This window comes from Fundulus heteroclitus, chromosome 14 (assembly GCF_011125445.2).
Source record: "Fundulus heteroclitus isolate FHET01 chromosome 14, MU-UCD_Fhet_4.1, whole genome shotgun sequence".
In the NCBI taxonomy this organism is placed as follows: domain Eukaryota; kingdom Metazoa; phylum Chordata; class Actinopteri; order Cyprinodontiformes; family Fundulidae; genus Fundulus; species Fundulus heteroclitus.
Window position 1 is genome coordinate 24,401,794 of NC_046374.1, and position 15,105 is coordinate 24,416,898.

The 15,105-nt window shown below is 41.9% G+C and overlaps 1 protein-coding gene across 1 annotated transcript; it reads right to left on the reverse strand.

The window, feature by feature from the left end:
• Positions 1–1,468: 1,468 nt before the first annotated feature.
• On the reverse strand, positions 1,469–14,846 carry cct7 (chaperonin containing TCP1, subunit 7 (eta)). Its single transcript, XM_036146592.1, has 12 exons — positions 14,716–14,846; positions 13,990–14,073; positions 11,476–11,545; positions 11,296–11,402; positions 11,022–11,200; positions 10,760–10,931; positions 9,005–9,169; positions 8,732–8,920; positions 8,545–8,642; positions 5,327–5,459; positions 3,267–3,473; positions 1,469–2,107 (listed from the first exon to the last, which is right to left on the reverse strand). Exons 1-12 carry the CDS (start codon positions 14,719–14,721, stop codon positions 1,877–1,879), a joined length of 1,641 nt encoding a protein of 546 aa, XP_036002485.1. The 5' UTR covers positions 14,722–14,846; the 3' UTR covers positions 1,469–1,876.
• Between the last annotated feature and the right edge of the window lie 259 nt (positions 14,847–15,105).

The window sequence follows — 15,105 nt, forward strand, 5'->3', positions numbered from 1 at the left end:
AAGTTTTGGGTCCAAAAGGACCCGAAAGGACTCCTTTCAATGCGGAGAAGCAGCAGCTCAACTCAGACCTCTGCCTGGATAGTTGAGCTCCTCGCCTCGTCTCTACGGCTACGTTCCACTGAGCTATATTTATTCACTGGAGTGCTAATCACTCGCTGTTAGAACGAGTCGCTTTGAAGCCACCAGCCGCCATATTGGTACTCCCTATTTCCCCCCAGTAACTAGGGAATATGTGCGCTACAGCATCGAATAACGAGGATTTTCTCATGTTCAGAGGGGGCCTAAAACTTTTAAAATGTCAAATGCTATATACTTTTATGTTGTAAAACTATCAAGTAATGAGAAAGTCATGTGCTGACATATTTAGCATTTTATTTATTTAAATATATATATATATATATATATTTAAATGTTAATATTAATATGTTATATATATATATATAACGATATACAAATAACGATATACAAAAACATATTTACATATATGTATACATATACACATACTTACATATATATATTTAATATGAATACCATGTAAAATATTTCAGCACCTAATTTCCTAGTAGTTGATAGTGTTAGTACATCCACTGACTGTAGAATTACCTGTGAAACGTTTTCACACAGCCAGAAAACTGCTTGTTGTTGCAACCAAATCCTGAGGGATTCTGTGAGAGTAGGGAGTAGCAAGATGGCGGCCAGTGACTTGTTTTTCGGCAAAATCAGCACTCCAGTGTATTATATAGCTCAGTGGTATGTTCACACCTGCAGGTCTTGATGCTCAATTCCGATTTTATTTTTTTAGGTGGCCGTTTAAACTACTATTAAATGGGACTGCCGTCATTCTGTTGTCTGTCTGAACGGTTCAAGGACATAACGCGCAGTTTACGGAAGTAATGGTGAATTTGATAGTTTTTAGAAACGTTCAATAAGGTTCAAAAATACCAGTCGGCATCTTTCATTATTAGAAAGCTGCTGAGCAATGGGAGCCGACAACGTAGCAAGATGAAGGTAAGAAGAAAGCAGCACAGCTTATTAATGGTGTTCTATGGAGCGCTGCTGCTACTGATGCTGTGGTTGGATGGAGACAGGAGTGACGTAAAAGACGGATTAGAATACATGACCATTCACTGTGGATGCTTAGAAAAAAAATAATATATGTATCCGAATTAGTTACACATATGGAGGTGACACAAATACAGTTTTTTTGGGTGAAACGATGGGATTTGTGTTGCATTTGCCTGCAGTGTGAACGTAGCCTTATAGTCTGGGTCCGTTCACATGACGCTGCCCTCAGCCACTTAACCTGGAAACAAATTGAGAGCTTTGGAGGTTGTTTTATTTTGTCTTAACATTTCTGCGCATCTGCTCTTGAAAATATCCATTACTACCCTTTTAAAAATAAAATAAAAAAAACTAATTTTAATTAATAAAAACCCTCTGAGCAAAAACAGCAGGAGGAAGAAGAGTCTGTGGTTTCAGCTGTGAATTTATTGATAACAATGGTCCAATAAATAGCTTCACATAGATGGTTTCAGAACTGCTCAACATCCTTTTCAGTGCTTTATTATCCAAACCAACCCCCCTACACATCAAACAACAGTTTTCCTTTTTAACAAAACAAAGTTGAAGGTTTACAGCCTGTCTCCGTCAGGCCACAGAGGTAAGACTGGCCTGAAGGCGTTCTGCTTGGACTGGCTACAGGGAGGGAGACTTACACCCACTGAAATGTTTTAGTCGACTGTAGGAGGAAAACAAAGAAAGATTTTATAGGAAGAAAGTCCAAAGAATCCGGGTTGAAGCGGACAAACGTCTCCGCCTCTTCAGGCCTGACATTTTATCTGACAAAAAGCAGCTTCCAGATTCAAACGGGGTTTTGTTAGTGGGCGTGGGGTCTGCCGCGGCCTCTGCCCCGCCCGGCGCCCCCCGGAGGTCCGTCTCCGCCGCTGCGTGGGTTCTTGATGGTCTCGTCGACGGACAGGATGAGGCAAGCCGCCTCCGACGCCGCCGTCAGCGCGTTGATCTTCACGACGGACGGCTCCCAGACGCAGGCCACGAAGTTGTCGGCGATGTCCTCGCTGTTGATGTCCACGCCGTACCAGATGCCGCCCTGCGAAGACGGGACAACCATAGACATTATAAACGTAGACGCTGCGATGCGTCAGAGCGTCCGCCATCTTAAATGTGGCAAATCTGCAGTTACTCAGTCACTTAAACAGTATCAGAGGGACTTTAATCTCCGAATATACTTTGTATTCGTAGTATTTTTGTTTTTGTAATATTACAAGTTTATTTTCGTATCCCTTTAGCTTCATTCTCCTGAATTTATTCTCCTAAAGAATAAAAATAATTAAAATAATCTAACCTGGCCCTATTACTCCAGGAGTGAAATAATTCTGCAAACTGTAACTATTCTGGAAATATTCCCCCTTAATTCTCATAATATGATGTTTTTATCATAACATTATCACTTTTGTGTTTGTTTGTTTATTTTTACTTTATTGACCTAGGACTTTTTTTTCCTCATATTATTAATTTTACCTCTTTAATACTCACCCAAAAAGTCTGTTCCTAAAGGGGCAGACAGACATAGTACATTATATATATAGAGTACAGTATAGACAGAGAAATAGGAGAGATAATACACGAAGCTGAGAGAGAGATTAGAAGAGACAGAGATAGACAGAGAGCGAGACAGAGAGAGTACAGAGTAGACAGGATGGAGAGACTAAGAGATAGAAGAGAGAGAGAGATATACAGAGAGAGAAGAGAGAGAGAGATAAGACAGAGACCTACATCGAGATAGAGAGAGACAGACAGAGAGAGATAGAGAGATAGATATATAGATAGAGATGAGAGAGAGAGATATATATTATATAGAGAGATAGATATATATAGAGCTATAAGATATATAAGATATATATTAACACCCAACACACCAATAGCAGAACTCAAACTTTTTTTCTTGCCACATACAATATGGGCGGTGGACATGACGTGCAAACCTGCAGCCCTAGGCCACGTCTACGTATATATATATATATATATATATATATAATATATATATATATATATATATATATATATATATATATATATATACACACAATAGCAGAACTCAACTTTTTTCTGCCACATACAATATGGCGGTGACGTTGACGTGCGAACCTGCGTCCTATGACGCGTCTACGTATATATGTCTGCAGGAACGTAACTAAACCGCATCAAAGAGCTGTGTTTTTTTTTTTGCGGCGGTGCGTTTTTCCTACCTGCGCGTGCTTCGCTCGCAGCTTGTTGAGGATGTTGGTGGCGTCGAAGCCGGCGTTGTCGCACAGCTGCCTGGGGATGATCTCCAGGGCCTTGGCGTACGCGCCGATCAGCAGCTGCTGCTTCCCGGGGATGGTCCTGGAGTAATCCCGCAGGTACTTGGACAGCTCCATCTCTATGGCGCCTCCGCCTGCCACCACAGAGTCGTTCTGGAAACACACCACATGCTACACATTTAGCTACTCGGATGTCTTTTTTTGTCACAAAACAGCTCAAAGTTGGGCTCCGGTGGGGCGTAGGAGGCTCTGTGAGCAGCTGCTACAGATTCTCAAATGACTTTAGGGCGGGACTTTGACCGCACGGCAAAAAAAGGAACTAAAAGTACAACTTTCATCAACTGAGTGCATTGGTCCTCGACTTGAGCAGGCAAGTTTAAAGGATCTCCCAACGGAATAAGATATTTGCTCTTAAAATAGGAACAACTCATCTTATTTCAAGTGAATTATTTCTAATTATCTTATTTTAGAGGTCAAAATACTTATTTATTTGGCAGATAAATGTACACTGCAAAAACGGAACTAAAAATTAGTGATATTTTCTTAAAATTAATGAATCTGTCCTTGATTTGAGCAGGTAAATAAGATGATTTGCCAATGGAATAAGACTTTTGCACTTAAAATAGGTACAATTCATCTCCATCATCTTATTTCAAGTGCAGGATGTCTAATTATTTTATTTTAGGGGTCAAAATACTCATTCCATTGGCAGATAATCTTATTAACCTGCTCAAATTTAGGACAAAAACACAAATTTTAAGAACATTTGACTTATTTTTTTATCCGTTTTTGCAGTGTATTTACCCGCTCAAACACATTTAAGAACATTTACTTACTTTTAGTTCCCTTTATCGCAGTGTTGAGCTTTCTAGCACAAACATGTTTGGATCTAAACCACGGCACACTCTTCAGATGTTTGCCAGCATTTAAAAACCAAGGCAACCTTTTCCTTCCACCTCACAATTGAGCGGTCAGTCGGCGCTGATCTGTCCCAGGAAGCCCATTAAAACACGTTACAGTTCGGGCTGGACGATAATTCAATAACGATATATATCGATCAGTAAACGTATGGTTCAATATAAATAACAGGGGTCAATAAAAAGTTCAATAAAAGAACAGTGCATTCTAGCCTATCATGTAAGTTAATACTACAGTCATTACATCCTCCCAACCAATCACAAACGCAGGAAAGCTCCATCAGCCTTCAGAGAGTTCAGAGAGCGCGTGTTTTTTTTTATTTTTTACACTTACAGTTTTTGTACACTGCAAAAACGGATCTAAAATTAAGCAAAATGTTCTTAAACATGGGGTTTTTGTCCTTGATTTGAGCAGGTAAATAAGATCATCTGCCAATGGAATGAGTATTTTGACCCATAAATTAAGATAATTAGACATTTAACACTTGAAATAAGATGGAGATGAGTTGTTCCTATTTTAAGTGCAAAAATCTTATCCTGTTGGCAGATCTTATTTACCTGCTCAAATCAAGGAAAAATACACACATTTTAAGAAAATTTTACTTATTTTAGTCCTGTTTTTGCAGTGTAAAAAGTTGGTTGAATAAAGGGTTGTGTTTGAATCCATTTATTTAAAAATAGGACATTAAGCAACAGCATGTAATGCCCAGGGCTGCACTTAAAATGTATATTTCGATTTTTTTTTTTTATAATTATCGATATCGATCAATATGATTTCTATTGGATTAAAATGTTTGCTGCTTAGTTTCTACAGCAGGAGACGTTTTCAGTGATTTAGTGGGAATCCTGTCTGACCCTAACCAGCTCAATCCTAAAACTTTCTATAGATTTTCTCCATTTGGAGCCCGGCGTTGTTTCATTCCTTCTGTCACGACGTCTCCTCCACTTAAAGCCTTTTGCTTTAGCAACAAGTGCTGAAAGGAAACATCAGAACTGCCCCCAGCAGCCAGAACCATGTGAACAACTTCCCGGCTCTGAAAAGCCCGTTGACGCGAGTCGCGGTTGGAAAAAAAAAACCGAGAGGCGGACCTTGATGGCTCTGCGGACGATCATGATGGCGTCGTGCAGCGAGCGCTCCGTCTCCTCCGTGAACTGCTCCGCCCCGCCTCTCAGGATGATGGTGCACGTCTTCGTCTTCGGGCAGCCCTTAAAGATGTTGTACCTGCGGACGGAGAGGAGGAAGGTCGCCAAATCAGTGGCTAAAAAAGTGAGAAAACATCCCTTCATCAGCCGGTTACTGTCGTTTTCCCCTCAGCCTCTCGGGTCTAACTACAGCGGGTACTCTGCAGTGTATTTTTTTAAATCTCTCCTGCTGGTAAAGCACCATCTTTGGTGCTGGCATCTCCTCTGAATGAGTGCAGAGGGCTTGACCTTACGCAGCAATACGCCTTAAGTCGTTTAAAAATGATTTCAGGCTCCACCCGCTGCTCTGTCTAACACAGCCTACGGTTTTCCTGTAAAGCAGCCGATGTAGGTACCAGATTGACTCGGATCCTGCCCCTTCTGATGACATCACTATACATGGTTGGTTTAACTTTTGCTCAATAGGGTGTTTTCAGCTGACGTCACGCTCATGTGACTACTCAGCGCGTCCGCCATATTGGGTGGCAGTCGTTTCGCACTGTTGACCTGCGTTGTATGACGCCTTAGGCAGTATTGGAAGTGAACAATGGGGAAAACGTGTTTAATGGTTGGTTGCACGGCCCGTGGAGGTGGAGATCAACGCTCTTTCTATCGCCTACCAGCCGTAATAGTGAATCAGTGTGAAAAAAACAAAACAGCTCTCTGAACAACGCCGTCACCTATGGCTGACACGGATATCCAGGTCCGATTTGGACGGTGTTAAGCTGGAATACGCCAGAGTCTGCGGTGCTCACTTTGTCACAGGTAATTAACTGTTAAGTATTTAAAACATGTAAGAAGAATATATTAATAATAGGGCTTGGGCGTTATGACTTATTACTTTCCGCGGCTGTCATGTTGACTGCCTCCGCCGCCTCTACTGCCTATTACTACCGCATACTGTACTCCCTCTCTCAGCCGTGTTTTAATTTGATTAATTTCACCTTAACTTGATTTCAACCATGGTAAACCGTTGCTGTATTGTGGGCTGTAACAGCGCAACACATGATCGCCATGGGAAAAACATAGAAACAGATTAATTTTCCACCGCTTTCCTGCCTGGAGGCGCAACCACGGAGAACAACTGTTAGCGATAACAAAGAGTCGGCTCGCTTGGATCGCGGCTGTAAGTCGACCGAACATAACTTTCCACAGTATCCCGATGTCAATGAGAGTGTGTTCTAAACGTTTGAAACACATAGCAGCTAGATAAAAGTACATTACATGCGTGAGTGGTTGTTAGCGCTAACGGTTAGCATGTGCTAACCCGTCTGAGCACAGCTTACCTTTGAACGAGTTACTGTGTTCCCACTGTTTGCTGGCTTTATGATCTGCAGCTCCTACCGGCGCCAATACGGTAAATACAACTTAATTTTGCACTGGTCATTGTTCTGCTTAAATAATTACAGCCGCGAGCGGCGTCGATCGGCCCAGAGCCCGTCCGCCCGGCGGCGGGCGGTGCGCCTTCGCGCACCGCCCGCCAGCCACCGCAGAAGCATGCGACACATTTGCGTCGGATTGTTTACATTTTTACCATCTTATTAAAACTCACCCGTCCACGTATGATGGCGATTTCCTTGATGTACATAACCAGATGTGAACTGGTTGTGAGCCTCTAGATCCTTGTAAGCTCTCATTTCCTCAAGAGTGTGCAGAGGGTTTTCACTGAACACCAGGTAATGCACTATGTCGCCGTGCTCTACATTTGGCCAATCATCTGGATTACGGCTAAACAAGGCACCGTGGAGGGCATACGGGTCCATATGGTCGATCACGGAACATTTCCTCAGATATACGTCCTTATCTGGTCGCTCTAGCGTGCTGGCGTACTTATCCATTCGCGATACGATAATACGTGTAAGACAACTAGAGATAAGGAAGTGTGCCACCCAATATGGCGGACCGGAAGTTGGCCAGTGACGTCAGTGAAAACACCCTATTGCGCAAAATATTGTAATTGGTCTGGACAACTTACTAAAGTAATTATAGCGGGGTGTAGGTTTTATTCGAGCGCGGGATTGCGGTTTGTAAACGGACAATTTTACAAAGAAATTCTCCATGGTCCCTGCGCCTCCCGATGACGTCACTTTATGGCAACGCCACTCAAACAAACTACATTGGGCCCGCGGTCTGCATTTGTAACGAATCAATTTTATTAAGTTAATGTAGTAGTTTCTTTTTTCTCAAAAGCTTGAACAAATATTCAAGCCATTTTACAAAAAAAAAAAAAAAAAAAATCAAATGTTTGGAAGAATATTGTTAACAAAAATGGAAGGGCTAGCCAGACTAATTTATCCAGCATATATCTTAAATGGACCAAATACCACACTAAAAAAATAATCAAATTCATCACAATTTCATCTGGAATAATAAAAAAAAACATGTGATCAGAAAGAACGACATCAGCACAAATAGGAGAAATGAACGTTATTGATTTTAAAGTGATGAATGCCGTGATAAAATTAAATTTGGCTACTGACTTTTACTTATTTTTTTATGTATTTATACTTTTATTAAAAATGAAATGAGTTTCCCATCACAACTTAAAAAAAATTAGAGGAATGAAATTTCTCTAAGGTTGTAACTTTGATCCTGCAAAATTACCGATTAAATTGTCAGACTACCACACAAGTGTTCCAAAATGATGTTAAAAGTTTTCATGCTTCGACTAATTTACAGGAAAATAACCATAAATTAGCTAAATAAAATTGATTTGTGAATGGAAATCGCGTGCGCAATGTAGTTTGTTTGAGTTGAGTTGCCATATATTGACGTCATCGAGAAGCGCAGACCCAGCCCCGAGACGATCTGGTACCTACACCGACTCTCTGCGCTTTCAGCCGTTGGTCAATGTAGCAACTTACTGAGTTTTAAAAATGAGACTAAATAAAACTAGATGGAATCTGTTAAAAAAAAGGGCTGCATTTTATTTGGTACACAAAGTTATTTCCAAAAATAAAATAAAATAAATCAAGATAAAAAAATAAAATAAAGCACAACTTGCTGCATCTTACAGCCCAGACTAATAATAATAATAATAATAATGATAATAATAATAATAATGGAGATTTAACATCCTCTAAGGAGGATGGATCTCCTTGTGGATGCGTTGGTGGATCTCTCACCTCTCTCCTCCCACCTGAACCTCCTCAAACAGCTCACACTGTCCCAGGACGTCGTCCGTCAAAGCTCCCACCGACGTCTGGATGGATCCTCCGCAGGCCTGGAAGCCACACATGCGACACGAGCCGGTCAGCGCTCCTTCAGGCCCTTACACCCCCCCCACCCACCCACAGCGTGCCTCAGGCTCACCATCATGGTCCTCTTCAGGTCCTCCTCCTGCACCCTGCCGGCGCAGAACAGGTCTCTGTCGGCGAAGTACTGGGTGGCCACGTCCCCGATGGGCAGCTTGGACAGGACCACCTTGGCTCCTGATTTGTAGATCTTCTCCAGTTTGTCGTACAGGATGTTCCACTCTGCGTCCACGATGGCCTGGTAGTCCTGTGGGAAACACCAACGTTCAGCGGGAGCAAAAAAAAAGAAAGAACTGGTTTTAAGCGTTTTCGCTCCGCCGTGACGTCTGACCTCCACCGATTTCACGCGGACTTCGGCGTTGTCCTTCTCGGCCTTCAGCTCCAGCTCCACGTTGAGCAGGGCGATCCGTGGGTTCTCGTAGCGCTTAGGCTGCATCTCGAAGCCGGCGTAAGAGAACGTCTTCTTGAACGCAACTCCGGTGACCAACTGGGATTCCTGTGCGGCGAAGGGTTAACGCAAGAGTTTAATGTCGCGGCCGATCGCGCCGCTGTTTCACCTGAAAACTAGGGCTGAACAATTAATCGCATTTTCAATATAATCTCGATTTAAAAAAAAACAATTTCCAAATCGCAGAGGTCAGCAATTTTTGGCTCTGTAACAATTAGGGAATTAGACACGTCCATTAGGTGTCAGTAAAATGTTTAAAGTGGGTTTGCCTCCACATGGAAGGGAAGACAGTTGCAGCAGTGAGATAATCTAATTGTATTACTTGTTTTAGAGTTTATATAATCATACATAGCATTAAGTACAGGTCAATCAGTTTAATACATAGACTTGTTTGTTGGTTGGACTTTATGTTCAACAAGGATTGATGTCCAAATCAATTAAAAGCTGTTCTCTTGAATAATATTCTGATTAATAGAAACATTAAAAGTTCATATTTAAAATTGTCCTTGTTTACACACATCTTTATTTAGAGGCCATTTTTGTTGCTTGTGGTTAATGCGGAGAAAAGTCAAAATTGCAATTATGGTTGAAATATATCGTAGGCAGAACGCAATCATTTCTGCTCCGAGCTTAGATGCTGTGGGTGTTTTAGCAACTATAACAGGGTTCCCACACCTTGGTGAGCATCAAATTAAAGGACCTTTCAAGGACTTTCCAGGACCAATTTCCTCAAATTCAAGGACCAGACGTGGCGGCATTTACCTACTGTGACCGCTGAATAGGTTATCATATTTTAATACAATGCAAATTCAATAAAAGACTAAACTGCATAGAAGTTGTTGGGTCAGAAGCAATGCAAGAAAGTGGACTTAATTTATAGCCTACATTGATATTGATCATATTAATAGCCTACATTTATATCCACAGTGCATGGCTATGCCATACTACGTTACATATAAGATGTACATTAACCTACCGTTTCATGGAATTTTATGGAAAAAAGTGCAGCATTGAGATGTTCAGAATTATATCAATTTGTTTCACTTACTTTCATCTTTGATTAAGCTAGTTTTGGACTTTGACTCTGAAAAGTCGCTGAGTTGGCAACACTGCGTGAATGTAACCTATTGGACGCACGTAGGCCTAAATCGTAGCCTACCAACTAACGAAGAAGAGCGAATGTACTTTTGCAAATTAAAAGTCTGCGGAATCAACATAATTTTAAAAGATCGTGTGGTAGTAAAATAATGACACATGAGTCGTGATCCGTGTGAACTTTCAACCCCACAAAAAAATTCAAGGACTTTCAAGGACAAGGTGGTTTTTTGGCTGTTTTCAAGAACTTTCAAGGGCCTTGAATTTATTTTTTCAGATTCACAAACTTTCAAGGATTTCAAGGACCCGTGGGAACCCTGTACTAATCTCCACAGCGAGGAAACAAATTGATTTGTTGTTTGTATATGTTTAAAAAGACATGATAAATTAAACTGGGGAAAAAAAAAAAAAAAAAAAAAAAAAAAAAAAAAAAAAAAAAAATCGCATTAAATCGCAATATTAAGAAAAAAAAAAAAATTTGCAACTAGACTATTTTCCAAAATCGTTCAGCCCTACTGAAAACGCGAGCGGCGAGCCACCGACCTCCAGGGCTCCTCCCTGCACCTTCTTGATGCCGATCATCTTGAGGGACAGCAGCTCGTCCAGAGACATGACGGCGTCCACCACCATCTTGGAGAAGAAGCCCTTCTCGCCGGCGATCAGCTTGGAGTTGAGGGCCGTGGCGGCGCATTTCTCCAGCAGCTGCCTCTGCTCCCTGAGAGCGTTCACAGAGAGAACATCTAGAACACAACCCAACCAGGAGAAAGTGACGCGACTCAGCTTCAGGAAACTGAAGAGGACCCACTGTTTGTCGTCTTTCTTCACGGGGACGGCGATCTCCTTGAGCTTGGCGACGGCGAGGTTGGTGGCGGTGCGGAACGCTCTGATGATGGTCTGAGGGTGGAGGCCCTCCTCCACGTACGGCTTCAGCTGCTTCAGGAACTCGGCGGCTAGGAGGGTGACGGACGTGGTGCCGTCTCCAACCTTCATGGATGGGGGGGTTCAGTTAATGAGGGACAAACGATAATTCAGCCACATGTAGACGGGACCTCTGCTGATGGAGCCCCCCCGAGCCTCACCTCGGCATCCTGGGAGCGGGCGATGTCCACCAGCGTCTTGGCGGCGGGATGAACCACGTCCAGAAGCTTCAGGATGGTGGCTCCGTCGTTGGAGATGGTGGCCTTACCTGGAAGAGCGAACACGTTAAAAAAAAAGAACTAAATAACTCATTTCATCTTATCTGATCCAGCTTTTCTCACCTCTGCCGTCCACCATCAGCTTGTCCATCCCTCTGGGCCCGAGGGTGGTCCTGACCGCCTCAGAGATCACCTGCGGGGAGGGAAGCACCACCATTAGTTAGAAATGAGGCACGAATGATGCATCCTGGTCCCGTCGCTGCACCAATTCATGTTAGCACAAGTTTCCCACATTTCTGTGTTTCTCTGAAAGCGATTTCTATCCTCCTAAAAAGGCTTAAACTTCATTAAGACTTGTGAGAAATAGGTTCTGTCAATGCTACCCACTAATGCCATCGGGGTAATCAACCCTGATGGCCGTAGAGGGGCGCAGACTAAAGAGCTGATCCATGATTGGACAAAACAGAAGATGCAGCTAAATGCTGGCCATGTTTATTCAGATCACTTTGGTTTAGTTGGACTATATTACAGTACCGTAATTATCAGACTATAAGGCGTACTTAAAATCCACTGAGCTATATAATACACTGGAGTGCTAATCGCCCGCGGTTAGAACGAGTCGCTTTGAAGCCACCAGCCGCCATATTGGTACTCCCTATTTCCCATCGGTAACTAGGGAATATGTGCGCTACAGCATCGAATAACGAGGATTTTCTCATGTTCAGGGGGGGCTTAAAACTTTTAAAATGTCAAATGCCATATACTTTTATGTTTTGTTCCAAAACTATCAAGTACTGAGAAAGTCATGTGCAGAAATATTTTGCATTTATTCATTTACATATATATAAAACATTTATAAATATATAAACAATATACATAAATATATATTTACATATGTGTATACATATATACATATATACATATACACATACTTATATATACATACATATATATATATATATATATATATATATATATATATATATATATATATATATATATATATTTAATATGAATAACATGTAAAATATTTCAGCACCTAATTTCCTAGTAGTTGATAGTGTTAGTACATCCACTGACTGTAGAATTACCTGTGAAACATTTTCACACAGCTTACTGACTGATTTAATGTGGTACAATGTGCTCAAAAATCTGTTAAAATGTGTAAGTAGGACTTTGGTTAGAAGTGAAGCTGCTCCGCTCAATGGACATTCGGAGCATTACGGTACACTGTGTCACTACCTGATAGGACCCCTGAGCTGTCTAAAAGACTGCCTGACTGTAATGTCTAAACTAGAAGTGCATTCATGTAAGGCAGCATGGATTACGCGGCAGCAACAATGAACCAAGTAAGTTAATTCAATGTAAAAGTTTGGTTAATTTTGGCTTTATGCTAGAAACAGGACAGAGTAGTCCAGCTCCTCTGTCCTCCTGATAGAGACGGAAAGCTCTTCCTCTCAGGAGAGAGCTGTGGACACAGAGGGGCGCACAGCAAAAAGGGAACTAAAAGTACGAGTTTCTTGAAATTAGTGTGTTTGTCCTTGATTTGAGCTGCTAAATACGACTATTTCTCAGTGGAATGAGTATTTTTACCCCTAAAATAAGATAATTTGATATCCTGCACTTGACAGAAGATGATGGAGATGAACTGTTCTGATTTTAAGTGCAGAAATCTTATTCCATTGGAGAATAGTCTTATTTACCTCCAGGAAAAATACACTCATTCCAAGAAAATTTTACTTAGTTTTAATTCCCTTTTAACGCTCCTTATCCACCTCATTTTCAAACGCGGAAGTAACTACGGGTCCAACTTCCGTTTTGTTTTGTGCGGCACTTCCGTTTCAGCGCTTCCCTCGGACAAATAACATTAGCTTGACTGAAATGATAAACTGTCGCGGCAACATTTCCAAAAATGGCAGAACGATCGAACTAGCAGGTCAATGCCACAGCCTCAAACTATTCATTACTGAGAGGATGACATGAAGAAGTGGCCTCATATAACTCCAGGGGAAGTCCTTCAGTCATGCAGCGGGGATCTTATAAGAGGTAGGCTAATGAATCGCCTGATTCAAAAACATCCTAGCTGTTGCCTCGCTGTGATTAGATTGCTGGTCAGTTCATTTTACAAAGATAGCAGTGCTAAATGTTTGGGATTGAACGGATGTTGTAACAGGATATGAAAAATGTTCTGCCTACATCATGTTTAGGCTTGAAGTTTGAAATTGTATCAATCTGATGTGTGGTCTCAAACCTCCTGATGCAAACATGTCATGTTAAAATTTAAGTTAGCTCTAGAATGAAGCTGTAACTTTATTTCTAGTTTATTTTTTTTAGGGTATCAGTGTTAAAGGAAGTAGGGCGCCTCGTACAAACACTCCCGGTCTTCCTTGAAATCATAATGACGAGTCATTTAGTACAAAGTGGGTGCACAAAGTGCTTTTTAGCCAGCTAAACAGTGACAGGAAGTGACCGACCAGACAAATAAAACGTCAACGCGCTGTCTCTGATTAGAGCCAAACTAACCTGCTGCTGGATGCATTTATGTCTACCATGATTAGATTACATCTACGGTGGGAGGCTTTCAGATTTAACATAAGAGTGAGTTTTATTTCTAAGGGCTGAAGTGTTTCCTCTGACCTGGCAGGCATTGATGTTGCTGATGAGCTGGGGGATGCCCTGGGAGGTGTCTGTCCCCTCCTTCAGCAGGATAACCGGTGTGGGCTGCAGGGCAGAGGAGGAGGGAAGGGAAGAAAAGCAATAAAATATACATTAACAGATACACCTGACAACCTATAACCAAAGATGGGGGACAATGGTGGGTTAGATTAGCTCATGAAATGACGGTACACAAAAAAAGACGTCATGCATTTAAACATAGACATCATTTAAAGATTTGTAAATAATAATAATAATAATACAAGAAAAAAACATTAGCTTTGGCTAAACTTGTAACGGGACGCATTGAGCATGCCCTTAAAAGGCAACCAGACAAAAGAGCATCCGGCGCGGAGAGCATCTTCAGCAAACCAACGAGATATAAAGTTAAAATAGAAACATACACACAAACACAACGTGAGGCTAATCCTGAGTCCGGTTATTTTATTATAATCTTTCAATCCGCAACAAGCTAACGGGCTTCGCCTTTAGCGTCACATACGCCCATTGACTTGCAGGATGCTAACACCTACTGGCTAACAATAACGTCTTTATTTTACGTTATTTCAATAACATAACAGCTTCCAGGCACATCGGACTGCCAGTCGCTTCCGACCAGAACCGTATCCATATTAATGGTGGCCGATAAACCACAGGATGGACGCGGATTGTGTGCTGATTTCGGGGCTCGGAGGCTAACTCACTCACCATCATCTTTGCGGTTCTTTCGAGAAGCTTTCGCCGGCAACCGATCCCACAATGCCTTTCGAGCGCTACGCCTTGTGCGGGGCTGCGTTCAAGAGCCGCGTTCCGCTTTGCAACTGTAAAGAATTAAACGCTTCTTGCCGCACAGGCGTTCTTCAAACATAACCAAATAGGTTAAATGATGAAATTATTCACAAACAAGATTATGTCTTGGAATCGTATTCCACACGGTTAACAAGTTGAAACCTGTCTTCAAACCAAACAAAATTAACAGCTCGGTGGCGGTTTTGAACGCACCCCGTTGTTGCTGAGGCGGGGTGTGTATTCCAGCGCTGGGTGAGTTTGATATATCTAACAGTGTGTGCAGCAGTGGGCGGGCGGTTCACTGACATT

Excerpts from the sequence above, each read along its gene's own strand:
- cct7 (XM_036146592.1), bottom strand. Across the intron at positions 3,474-5,326 it reads TCGTCCGCAGAGCCATCAAG|AACGACTCTGTGGTGGCAGG; the intron begins GTCCGCCTCTCG and ends GTGTGTTTCCAG. Across the intron at positions 2,108-3,266 it reads TGCGAGCGAAGCACGCGCAG|GGCGGCATCTGGTACGGCGT; the intron begins GTAGGAAAAACG and ends CCGTCTTCGCAG.